General features: G+C 38.7%; 1 protein-coding gene across 4 annotated transcripts in view; it reads right to left on the bottom strand.

Moving 5' to 3' along the window:
• The window catches only part of ZDHHC17 (zinc finger DHHC-type palmitoyltransferase 17), a 105131-nt gene that overhangs the window by 73083 nt on the left and 18053 nt on the right, over positions 1–13995 (bottom strand). For 3 of the 4 annotated variants that reach the window (XM_047866619.1, XM_047866617.1, XM_047866620.1), the window contains exons 2-3: positions 10172–10267; positions 6793–6896 (exon numbers count right to left, since the gene is read on the bottom strand). In XM_047866619.1, coding sequence (XP_047722575.1) covers positions 6793–6896; positions 10172–10267 — 200 coding nt within the window. The remainder of the gene's footprint in view (positions 1–6792; positions 6897–10171; positions 10268–13995) is intronic. The other variant, XM_047866618.1, reaches the window with a different exon arrangement.

The following is a 13995-nucleotide window of genomic DNA, read 5'->3' as shown; positions in this document are numbered from 1 at the left end:
GAAGAAAGGATATTTCAGAAGCCTCAGGATTCTTTGTTTACAAATTTAGCTTTGATATTCCTTAGGGCAAATAAAAGAGGACAGAGGACATGTGGGGACAGGAAGTAGGGTGGGTAGGGAAAGAGTCCTGTTAGTTCAAGCCACTGAGACATAAGACAAAGTACACTGGGAGAGATCTAGGAAAGATGTTTTTATTCGATAAAGAAGATAGGCACTTGCAGAGAGCCTGATCCTACCCCACCTTTCAGCTTTTGAATACTGTTTGGCTACATAGTTTTTAAACTTTTTATTATGGAAAATTTTAAGCATAAGCAAAAATGGAGAGCACAGTACAATAAACTACCAAGAATCCACCATGGAGCCTCAAGAACCACCAGCTTTATTCTAAACAAAATATCACGTCCTTGGAAATATGAGACACAAAAACAAATTTAACGAGCTTTGACTATAGTTGTATTTCTTAGAGCGGTCTCCAAAATGGGGAAGGCACACCACAGGGTGAGGTTGGGGGAGGGGTAGCGCAATAATGGGGCACTAGAAACAAACACTAAAATGTCTAACTATATTAATGCCATAGGTAATTAATCAAGCTTCACTAATATTTAACAGAGCCTTCACATTGCTGCCCTCACTGGCTCTGTACCGTATATGTACATGTGCACACACACGTGCACAACGTAATCAACCAAAGGGAAGAGCAAGAGTTTCACAATTCAGAGATGATAGTGGTATCTTAAGTTCTTTGTTCTTTTTCAGAAAACTGCCTACAAGTGCTTAGTTAAGTAAACTAGACACATCACCTTGAAGAACAGAATCTACCTCACATTTTAAATGAGATAAATGACCACGAAAATCTTTGTTTTTCTAGCGTATGTATGTATGTAAGTAATTGCTACACCCAATGTGGGGCTCAAACTCATGACTCGGAGATCATGAGTCGCACATTTCTCCAACTGAGCCAACCAGATGACCCGAAAATCTTCTTAACCATACAAAGAAGTGAACTGCATTTTCCCTCTAACAAAAAAGAAAAGTATTTCAAATGTACTGGCTTGGGGGGGAGGGGGGGTGGGCGCTGAGAGGGGTAGTGACAGCAAATGAATGCACAGTATACTATCAACCATATATGCTTAAAATGGATAAAGATATTTAGTCTGTTCCTCTTCAAGGCAAAAGGGTATTTTAGACACAGTGAGAAAATAACTACTTCTACTTTAGAAGAAAACTTGCTATAAAGAGAACAGTTTTTAAAAACTGTATAGTTGAAAATGTTTGCATCATTACATAATATAGTTTCTGAAAGATCTAAGTATATCACCTATGAAAACTTCCTCATGTGGATATGCTAAAATTTTTGACACAATTCTCTAACATATACGTATAAACCCATTTATTGTCATTGTAAAAATGCCAGAACCTGAATAGGTTGCAAGAACTGTCATTAAAAATGGGTATTTCAGGTTAAAAGTCAGTAAAATATTTGCTTAGTGAATAATACTGAAAAAGTAATTACTGTGACTTAGTCAATGTAGCATAGACTATAATTCTTCCATCAGGAAATTATGTATCTTTGTGAGGTTATCTTTTTTCAGAAAAAAAATTCATTAAAACAAAGTATCCAAGTAAAATATATTTAGGATCAGATTCCAATATCATTATAATATGAAATGTTAAATCATCTAAAATAATGAGAAAGCACATATAATTACACTGCTCTCACTATAAATAACACTTATGACAAATATATACACCAATTTCCCCCATATTAATCTACAAATTCAATGAAATTCTAATTAAAATCCCAAATAAATATCTCGTGAATTTCTCAAGTAGAACCTAAATTTCATTTGTGGGGGTGCCTGGGTGGCTCAGTCAGTTAAGTGTCTAACTTCAGCTCAGGTCATGATCTCGCGGTCCATGAATTCAGGCCCCACATTGGGCTCTGTGCTGGACAGCTCAGAGTTTAGAGCCTGCTTCAGATTGTGTCTCCCCCTCTCTCTGCCCCTTCCCCACTTGCACTCTATGTCTGTTTGCTTGTCTCTCTCTCTCAAAAATAAACATTAAAATAAATAAAATAAATAAAATTCATTTGTGAGAGTAAAAGGCCAAAATAGCTAGGTCAATTGTGAAGACTAAGAAATGATTAAAACAATATATATTATACAAGATGAAACGGACCAGACTGATGTCAGCATCAGGGTAGTATAAGACATCCATCATTTTGTCCCCCTTCCAACAATAATTTGGCATCTACTCATGGACAAAAGTGCCTCTGCGGCAGTTATGGGATCCAGTACCACACTAAAAGGGAGATGAGAAGTCTCATCCATCCATGTGCTGGGTAATAGGCATACAGACCTCAGTGCCCCAGCCACGGATCCTGCAGTGGCCCATGACCTGGTTACAGTCCTTCTTGGCAATGGTCTGGGGACCCTGGACAACACTGTCTTAGACAACCTCCTACAGATGAGAGAGCCTTGTGGAAATCCAGGTTTCCAGAGGAGAACTTCTACCACATTGTTGCAGAAAAAAAACTGAAGTCTGTACACACTGGAGAGGAGTACTGAATGGTGAGCTGCATGTCTGGGAGGTGTGAAGGGGCTGGCACAGCAGCAAAATAGGACTTTGAAGGGCACTAAGGGGACATATATTCCACTAACTTCTTGTGGACTCCCATCAAAATACATACAGAACTTTTACAAATCAATTACAAAAAAGACATAAGAACTCAAAATGGGTAAAAGATTTAACATGTGTTTGCACAGGAAGAAATCCAAAGGGCTAATAAACATAGGAAATATATTCAACACTATTTGTTATGAGAAAGGCCAATCAAAACAGAAAACCAGGGCACCTAGGTGGCTCAGTCAGTTGAGCGTCTGACTTTGGCTCAGGTCATGATCTCACAGCTCGTGAGTTTGAGCCCTGTCAGGCTCTGTGCTGACAGCTCAGAGCCTGCTTCGGATTCTGTGCCTCCCTCTCTCTCTGCCCCAACCCACTAGCATTCTGCCTCTCTCTCTCTCTCTCTCTCAAAAATAAATAAACATTAAAAAATTTTTTTCTTTAAATAAAAACAAAAAAAAACCCAGAAAACCATTTCACAACCATTAAACTGACAACAATTATTCGTGTGACAAAACTAGGATTTGGCAAGAAGCAGTCAAAGAAGAACGCATTTGCTGCAGGTTAAAGTACAAATTGGCACAGCCACTTTGGAAATCAATTTGGCAATAGTTGGTAAGGTTGAAGGAACATACTGAAGAAGCCAGAAATTCCACTTGATTTTTCTACCCTAGAACTCTTATTTATGTATTCAGGAAAACAGGAAGAAGGATATTCATTGATGCAATGTTTGTAATACTAACAAAGTACTGTAGAAGCAGTTGTAAGTATCCTTCAGTAAGTAGAATGATAGAATAAGACAAAGCAGTTAAACAATAAATTAGGTCCTTGGGGCACCTGGGTGGCTCAGTTGGTTAAGCGGCCATCTCTTGATTTCAGCTCAGGTCATGATCTCATGGCCAGGAGATCGAGACCCAGACCAGGTTCTGCACTCAGCACAGAGCCTTGCTTAAGATTCCCTCTCTCCCTCTGTCCCTCTCTTGCTCTCTGTCTCTCTCAAAAAACAACAAAGCAAAATAAATCAGGTCTTTATCAATACTGATAAATCGCTAAAGGTATATAGCTTTTTTAATTAAAAAAAAAAGCTGCAAAATGATATGTAAAATAGAATACAATTAGGGGCACCTGGGTGGCTCAGTCGGTTAAGCAACTGACTCTTGGTTTTGGCTCAGGTCATGTTCGTGGGTTTGAGCCCTCCATCAGCCTCTGTGCCAACAGCATGGAGCCTGTTTGGGTTTCTCTCTCTCCCTTTCTCTCTGCCCCTCCCCTCCCAAAATATATAAATAAGCTTAAAAAAAAAAAAGAATAACATACAATTTATATAAATTTTAGGTATATATTACAATAGCATATTTTTTATAGATGTTTGTAGAAATAAATGTACAAGAATGTTCGTGAGAATAATTCACAGCACTTTCAAGAGAGGTTCCCTTGAGGAGAAGGAAGAGAGTAGTACACTGAGCAACCTGTAGCAATTACAGCAAAATGTTAGTAGCATCTGATTAATCTGACAGTTATATTCTTCTCTACACTTTACACTGTAGGATTGAAATGTTTCACAATTTAAACGTTTTTAAAGATAGAAATTACAGACAGATACTTTTCAAGAAATTGAATAGTTAGAAGAGTATGTAAGGGATAAAAAAGGGTGGTTGTTTTCTTCTTAAGATCAAAGATACTGGAGTATATTTGCTGATGGAAATGATACATTTGGGTGAGACAGATTAATCACGAATGAGAGAAAGGAGATATCAAAAGGAGTCTCAAAAGGAAAGATGAATGTAAAACAGTGTAATCGGTTTGCTAAATACAGGGGGCACAATGTGCTTTGATATTTGACTATATATAACATTCAAGAAGGCAGAGTGACATCAGTGAACTAAGGACCTTTGAAAGTTTGTCTCTCCACAAAAAAAAACGAAAAAAATGGCAAAAACTGTCAAAATTAACACTTTCAGAACTATGGAAATTAACAAAAGGCTTTCAACAATCCAAAGAGCATTCAGTCAAAAAAACAGCTGAATTTCAGTAAGAACAGAGAATTTCGTGGTATTTTAACACAGAGTCCCAGACTCCCAGAGTCCCTGAGTCCCAGTCCCAGACTCTCTGCTCCCCAGCAGCCTTGAAAAATGTTTGTATTCCTGGTACCAACATCACCAGCTAGACTCCAAGACCTGACCTTTATTGCTTGAACTCACCAACCTTCATCCCACATTTTTCCTTAAGCTCTTCTTTCCAGCTTATCTCTTAACTCAGAAATGGAAACCAAAACCACCCCTCAAGCAATAGCAACTGCCCAGACAGGACCTCCAGCCAGTCCAGACCATCCAGACCAGTTTGAGCATAACCTCTGAATCGCACCTGCACAGACTGTGGCATAACCTCTAGAGTGACTGACAACTACCTTTACGTATTATAAGACCAAAATCTCCGCCCAAGGAGGAGCACATGACTCTTTTTTTTTTTTTTTTTACGTTTATTTATTTTTGAGAGAGAGACAGAGACAGAGTGGGGAAGGGGCAGAGAGAGAGGGAGACACAGAATCCAAAGCAGGCTCCAGGCTCTGAGCTGTCAGCACAGAGCCCTAGGTGGGGCTCGAACTCACGAGCCGTGAGATCATGACATGAGCCGAAGTTGGATGCCCAACCGAGCCACCCAGGCACCCCAAGCACATGCCTCTTTTACATAACATACAATGTGTATACAGGCAGGTTTCCTTTTCCTTAAGGTGTGTGTGCAACCGTATGCCCATCTCTACATATGATGACAAGGATCTCCTTTTTAAATATTCATCTTAACACTAAATAAAAGGAATCCATCCACCCTTGCTCAGGGAGTCACAGCTTTGCAAGTTATTTCCCATGATCTCATTTGCTGCAAATAAAGTTTAACTAATGTGACAGCTCCACCTGGTGTATCTGTGACTCACCAAGGAGCAAACTCACACTGGTTCCCTTACACTAGTACCAGAGTAAGCAGAACAGGGATGGAGTTCTTGCAAAGCCTTCTTCCAAAAGAGAGGTCATTGTTTGACCTGTTTGGTGGTTCCCTAGAAGAGTCCACTTGAAAGACTTATCTACTGAACCTAACTTAAACTAATTAAAAGCTTCTGTCTGGGGACTGCCAATGTTTTAACATCACAGTTGCTTGAGAGGATGTCTAACAGCTGGGGCAAACAGACAAATCTGAGGAAAGAAACAAAGGCTGAGGAATGAGATATCCATAGGGGCTTTGAAAAGCTCAGACATATTCCTGGGTATCTAGAAAGCCATGCACAAGCATAAGGTTATGTGCATATATTCAACAGAAACCTAAGAAAACCCTAAGCTCTCATATCAGATTGACTTTGAGGTTCCAGGCAAGCAAACAATGAAGGCTAAGGCATTGGAACACTGCCTGGAAGAGTACTGAGTGTCCAAACCATACAGAAAGTCCCTCAACAAAGACCAGGATTTACTGGTTCTAGGGATTTAAGAAGTTTCTGGGGCACCTGGGTGGCTCAGTTGGTTGAGCAGCCAACTCTCAGTTTTGACTCAGGTCATGATCTCACAATTTTGTGAGTTTGAGCCCCACATGGGGCTCTGTGCTAACAGTGAGGAGCCTACTTGGGACTCTCTCTCTCTCCTGCTCTCTCTCTCTCTGCACCTCCCCCATTCACACTGTCTCTGTCTCTCAAAATAAATACATAAAGGTGAAAGAAAAAAAGAAAAAAAAGAAAAAAAGTTTCTGTCCAATCATTTACTTACCACTAACTGAGCTGACACTTCAGTGGCCACACATGACAAAGACAGTTTACAGAATTAATTTAGAAATGGCACAAATAACAACAACAAACCCCAGGAGAATCTGATATTAGAACTGTGACCTCATATAATTTTAACAGTCTAGTTTTCAACAAAAAAAAATTAAAAGACATGCAAAGGAACAAGAAAGTATAATCCACTGAGGGGAACAGAAAGCAATTAACAGAAACTGTCACTGAGGAATCCCAGACATTGGACTAACTAGACAAAATCTTTAAATCAGCCATGGTAAATCTGTACAAAGAGCTAAAGTATGAGAACAATATCTCACCAAATAGAGAATTATCAATAAGGAGAAATACATGTGCTCATATTTTACTTAAAATATAGGTATCAAAGAAGAAAACAACTATAACAAAAAACTTACTGTGTAGCCTTCACTATGTCCCATGTGCTGTAATCATCAATATGAGTTTTCCGTCCAAGAGATTCACCATATCCATGGTTATAATGGCTTTGGGATTTGATTTCCTGTTAAAGAGTAAATTACACAAAGGCAAAAGTTCAGAAAAGAGACACAGAGAACATTTCAATATTTTACTACCAGTTTTGCACTGTTTGAAGAAGGTTCATTATTGAAATGGTTGTTACCTTATTCTGAAATATGTCCTCTTCAGAGAAAAAGCATGTTCAAATAGATCTACCCCTGCACATACTCTCAAAACACAAAAGCTGCCAGACTAGAGATGAGTGACAAATTTGTAACTGAAATTCATCTTTAGCTCCACAGAACTCTGAACTTCAACTCTCATTCTCTCAGACCAATTTGTCTTTTATTGCAGCAAAACCTCTACCTTGAGCAGTCTATTTTTTATTTCTGAATTTGGTTGAGTATAGTGAACATGCAATATTACAGTACCTTCAGGTGTACAACATAGTGATTCAACAAGTTTGTACATATCTAACACTCTAAAACCCTTATCACATGCCACAGGACACCTGGGTGGCTCAGTCAGTTAAGTGTCCAACTCGTGATTTCCGCTCAGGTCATGATTTCACTGTTCCATGAATTCAAGCCCCGCATCAGGCTCTGTGCAGAGCCTGCTTGAGATTCTCCCTCTTTCTCCGCCCCTTCCCTGCTCACACTTTCTCACTCTCCAAATAAATAAACTTAAAAAAAAACAATTTAGGGGTGGCTGGGTGGCACAGTCGGTGGCTCAGTCAGTTGAGCATCTGACTTTAGCTCAGGTCATGATCTTGTAATTTGTGCATTCGAGCCCCCCCTGGGGTTCTGTGCTGACAGTTCAGAGCCTGGAGCCTGCTTTGGATTCTGTGTCTCCCTCTCTCTCTCTGCCCCTCCCCCACTTGTGCTCCCGTGCACGCGCTCTCTCTCTCTCAAAAACAAACATTTAAAATTTTTTTTTAATTTTCAAATTTTCATCACATGCCAAATAAACTCTAAGGTGGTAAAGAAACAAACCAACAGAGATTACTCTTCTATTATTTTCAGATACTATCTTTTCTTACACTCCTTCATGCTGAGGGCTTGTTAAGCATCTATGTTGAGATGAGTAAGGAACAATGGGGCAGCTCTTATAAAATGTAAATCTACTTAAATAGTTCTAAAAAGGTCAACACTCCTAATTTTAAACAGTTTTACAGAATATTACATCCCATTCAAAGCTAGTATGTTGTAATTTTGTATTTAACAAAACTTGTCATGCATAGTCAGCTTCCTCAATATAACACAGCACCAAGATACAATTATGTTTATTTTATATGACAACAAAACACAGAGCATGTTTGGCCTGCTGTACATAAAGCACTATACAATGTACTGCAACCTCAGGCCAGAACATGGTAAGGGCAGTGCAAAGTTTAAGAGGGTGCCAAAAAATTCAGTGACCAAGAATAAAAGTGCCCAAGTGTCCACTGATAGATGAATAAAGATGTGGTATATATGTACAGTGGAATATTAGCCATAAAAAAGAATGAAATCTTCCCATTTGCAGCAACATGGATGGAGAGAGGGTATAATGCTAAGTGAAATAAGTCAGAGAAAGATAAATATCACGTGATTTCACTCATATGTAGTATTTAAGAAACAAAGAGACAAACCAAAAAACAGACTCTTAAGAACAAACTGATGGTTACAGAGGGGAGGTGGGTGAGGGTGAAATGGGTCAAGGGGATTAAGAATACAATTATCATGAGCACTGAGAAATGCAGTAATTCCATTAGCAACAGCTTGGTGTAATAGAAAAAGTCCTTAACTGAGAGGCTACTGAATCCAAAGTCTGCCATTTTCTTATCTAGGCTACACCCAGTGAGGCAATTCACTACTGTAGGATTCAGGTCCCTTATTTGTGAAAAGAGAAGGATGAATACTCACTCTCCCTCTCCAGCTCTCCTACCTGAGCGCTTTCTCTCTCTCTCACTCTCTCTCAAAACAAAACAAACAAACAACAACAAACTTTAAAAAAAAAGAGAAGGATGAATAAAATGAGGTCAGAGTTTCTCTGAGGTGCCTCAAGGACCAACAACAAGGTGTTAAAGAGCTTCATTACTCTCAATTCTTTAAACAAAGCATTTTGTTATCTACCCTGCCTTTTAGATACTGAGGTTTTATATAAGATTTCTTTAATTGAAAAAACATTAGCAGCTTTTTAAAAAAAGTTTAAAAACTACTAGATTACAAGTCCTCCAGGATCCCTTCTAAGGCTAACACAGTGATTTTTCTGTATTGGAGTAAAGAAATTATGCCATATGAAGATCCTTAAAGTACCTAGTTCTCAGCCAAAGGTTTTTACAACCCTGGTGTTGTTGAAGAGAACTGGAATGAGAAAGCACCTCCCCAATCTAATGCTGACATAGTAGACAAGACTGAGAGGAGCTGGGAGAGCTCAGTTGCTGCACACTGCTGCAAAGAGAAATCAACATGACAGAACTGAAACTCACACAGCAGGTACAGGCAAATGCTGGCTTGTGTATCAAGATGATAGATGCCACAATACACGTTTATTCACATGTCCAGATGGAATATAACCAACTAACTAGTTACCAACTGTCTGTGTGCAATCTAGTTAACTTTTTTTAAATGCCAGACTTATTAAACGTTTAGGTTACATTCCTTTTTTTTTTTTTAATTTTTTTTTCAACGTTTATTTATTTTTGGGACAGAGAGAGACAGAGCATGAACGGGGGAGGGGCAGAGAGAGAGGGAGACACAGAATCGGAAACAGGCTCCAGGCTCTGAGCCATCAGCCCAGAGCCTGACACGGGGCTCGAACTCACGGACCGCGAGATCGTGACCTGGCTGAAGTCGGACACTTAACCGACTGCGCCACCCAGGCGCCCCTAGGTTACATTCATTTTTTAAAAGCGGCAGTGGGAGGGGGGACATCTGTGGGGGACATGAGGGTATGTGAGATCGAGCCCCAAGCCTGGCTCCATGCTGAAAGTGCGGACCCTGCTTGGGATTCTCTCACCTCCTCTCTCTCTGCCCCTTCCCTGCTCATGTGCACATGCACACTCTCTCAAAATAATCTTTTTTTCTTAAAAAAAAAAAAAAAAAAAAACTTAAAAAAAATTAGCAGTCTCCAACATAAAGGCTAATATGCTTGATATAAAGATGCTAACAAATACAGCCAAGGATATAGTTTCCTTAATGGCAGATGATACTGAAATGTGTCTGAAAATAACAGGGCCACACAGAGAATTCAGGGCAGCATGAATGAAGGCTTCCCAGGTCAGCCACACTCCCCATAAAAACATACATATACCAATGTGAAAGAATGATCGTTCACCTGGTGAGAGAAGGATGCATCTTCCTGTTCTTGGGGAGTGTGTGCACTCCCTGGACTCTTCTGACTGTTCTGGACTCTCTGGCCATATACCAAGCTCTGAGAAAAGCATGAATAACATCACATTTGACAAAATAGGCAAAGGATATGAAGAGAATTCAAAGGGAGCAAAATACAATTGCTGGAGAGAGAGAAAGGGAGCAAGAGAGATGAAAAGATGCCATAATTCTAACCCCCCCCCCAAAAAGAGGGAGAAATCAATTTAACAGCATTCTAGGGCGTATACGTTACCTACAAGGCACATGTTACCTGCCTGTCTTTGGTGCACAGCCCACATACACAGTGAACTAGCAAGCCAGCAGGGATTAAGTATATGCTTGTGACTTGCACTGTGTAAATGTCTGCTGTCAGGTATAATTCTAATAGGATAGACTCTGAATCAAGAAGTGAAATGTACTTAATTATATAATTTTGAGTCGCTCACATTTAATCTCATTAAATGTAGAGAGATAAAATTAGAGCACTATAAAGGGTTTCTGACAAGAACAAATAAAAGGAAAAAAGGTCCATGCACACTTGACTTACTTTTTAAGTTCCAGCTAAAATTGACAAGCCAAACATGAGAACTTCTTAAAACCTGAGGTAGTGATGAATTAAATTCTATGGATACCATAAGGATTTTTTAAAAAGGAGTATCAATTATATATAACAAAAAGACAGCACAAGAACAAAACAAATATAACCAAGGGAATAATGAATAAGGAAAACCAGTAGACATTACAAGATTATAAAATGATTTTGAAATGTATTTAGGTAATAGTGCCAGCAGATGGCACCACACTCAAGACAATTCTTCCTAACTTTTTTTGCTGCACTCTTAACAGATTAGACAAAAATGATTTGATTATACAATGGAAAGATTTCAAATCAAGTTTTTTCAGTAAGCAACAGGTCCCATTTATTACATATTCTACTGTGGTCCTGGATCCCTGGCTAACACTACATGATAGTTGATTCTTTCTCTTTCTTTTCTTTTCTTTTTTTTTTTTTTTTAACAATTGATGCTTCTAATAAAGAATCCAATTTGACCCACAGGTTCTCTCATACTGTAGTATTACCACCATCACCTCAATCCAACTATCAAATTAACCTTGCTTGCTTCCAACAAACTTTAGAGTGGGAAATGTTCATCACCTAGCTTCTTTAAAAACTGGTTTTCAGGGGCAGCGAGGTGGCTCAGTCAGTTAAAGCGTCCAACTTCATGATCTCACAGATTGTGGGTTCGAGCCCCTCATTGGGCTCAGACTCTGTGCCGACAGCCCAGAGCCTGGAGCCTGCTTTGGATTCTGTGTCTCCCTCTCTCTCTGCCCTTTCCCCCCTCATGCTCTCTCTCTCTCAATAATAAAACTAAATAAATAAACAAACAACTGGTTTTCACTTTATTTCCCTCTGGAATCCATATGTATACAAATATTTGTAACTATATACATATGTATATGGCATACTGTTTTTTTCTATCCACAGGCATTTGATGAATAGATGCCTTCATGTGTATTTTTCTCCCTTTCCTACCTTTTTTTTTTTTTTTCAACGTTTATTTATTTTTGGGACAGAGAGAGACAGAGCATGAACGGGGGAGGGGCAGAGAGAGAGGGAGACACAGAATCGGAAACAGGCTCCAGGCTCTGAGCCATCAGCCCAGAGCCTGACGCGGGGCTCGAACTCACGGACCGCGAGATCGTGACCTGGCTTTAGTCAGACGCTTAACTGACTGCGCCCCCCAGGCGCCCCCCCCTTTCCTACCTTCTTAGGAATAAACTTTATTTTTTGGATTTTTATTCAGAATAGTTTCAGATTTACAAGTAATGCAAAGTTCTCATATTCTACACACCCAGTTTCCTCTAATATGAATACCTAGCATTAGTATGCCATATTTGCTACAATTAATGAACCAATATTAATACATTATTATTATTATTAACTGAAGTCTATATTTTAGTCAGATTTCCTTAGTTTTTACATAATATCCTTTTTCTCTTCCAGGATCCCATCTAAGATATCACATTACATTTAAGTTGTCATGGCTCCCTAGGCTTCTCTTGGCTTTAATAATTTCTCAGACTTTCCTTGTTTTTGATGATCTTGACAGTTTTGAGTAGTCAGGTATTTTACAGATGACCCTCGACTGGAATTTGTCTGGATTTTTTTTCATTGTCAGACTAGAGTTATGTGTTTTTAGGAGAAAATGTTTTCTAATTTAACCTAATTTTTAAATTTTCTTTCAATACTACTATACAATCCTTATTTGTCCAAATACTTTTATGTAGTCTGTAATTATAGTACTCATATTTTATATTCTTCCATTTTACATTTCTTCATACCATTACAGGTAGTTTTTATAAGTAACGCTTTTTACCACTACAAAATACTTAAACTGATATACTGAAACATTTCCTAGTCACTTGAACATTTAGGTTAATCTTACATTTCCTAACTAAACTCAGATATTTTTTTCTTAGGCATTCCCTTCTTAGTCCTCCCCTAACATTCTCTTGACCATTGGACTGTAAACTATAACAAGTCAAATTTCATATTTCACTAGAGATTCTCAATTTTATCTTCCAACTACAGGATTCGGACCAGCATTCTTTTAATATATCTCCTAGTTGGCCTGAAAATCTTATGGAAGTCACCTTCTCTCCTTCCTGCCTTTCACACCCACAGCCAACTCTTCTCATCAGTAGTCCAAGCTCAAGTGCTGGTCACACTTCCAATTTGGCTCCAGAAAACTATAGGGCAAACACAAAATGTCCTATCTGTGGCAAATTCTGAGGAAGTACCTCTTAAGCACTGTAAGCTGTTTTGTTTGTTTTTTAAATGTGTCAGTCAAGTGCACGTGTACATTAGGTTTCAAATTTAATTACCAAATTGCAAATATCATGGCAAAGAAACACTGAAAAGCCTAAAAGAAGAAATTCACAAATCACATCTTCAATTGTGAACAAAGGCACTCAGGTACCTAGCTCAGTAGTTAACAATCAGGAAGTTCTGAGCAAAATTACAGATTACACGTACAATTTATTTTTTAATTTTATTTTTTTAATTTACATCCAAATAATTTAGCATATAGTGCAACAATGATTTCAGGAGTAGATTCTTTAATGTCCCGTACCCATTTAGCCCATCCCTCCTCTCACAACCCCTCCAGTAACCCTCTGTTTGTTCTCCATATTTAAGAGTCTTTTATGGTTTGTCCCCCTCCCTGTTTTTATATTATTTGTGCTTCCTTCCCTTATGTTCATCTGTTCTGTGTCTTAAAGTCTTCTTATGAGTGAAGTCATATATTTTTCCTTCTCTGACTCACTAATTTTGCTTAGCATAATACCCTCTAGTTCCATCCATGTAGTTGCAAATGGCAAGATTTCACTCTTTTTGATTGCCGAGTAATACTCCATTGTATATATATATACCACATCTTCTTTATCCATTCATCCATTGATGGATATTTGGGCTCTTTCCATACATTGGCTACTGTTGATAATGCTGCTATAAACATGGGGGTGCATGTGTCCCTTTGAAACAGCATACTTGTATCCTTGTATAAATACCTAGTAGTGCAATTGCTAGGTTGTAGGGCAGTTCTATTTTTAATTTTTTGAGGAACTTCCATACTGTTTTCCAGAGTGGCTGCACCAGTTTGCATTCCCAACAGCAGTGCAAAAGGGTTCTTCTTTCTCCACATCCTCGCCAACATTTGTTGTTGCCTGTATTGTTAATGTTAGCCATTCTGACAGGTGTAAGGTGGTATCTCATTGCGGTTTTGATTT

This window comes from Prionailurus viverrinus, chromosome B4 (assembly GCF_022837055.1).
Source record: "Prionailurus viverrinus isolate Anna chromosome B4, UM_Priviv_1.0, whole genome shotgun sequence".
NCBI lineage: Eukaryota > Metazoa > Chordata > Mammalia > Carnivora > Felidae > Prionailurus > Prionailurus viverrinus.
This window is presented reverse-complemented; position numbering and strand designations above follow the sequence as displayed.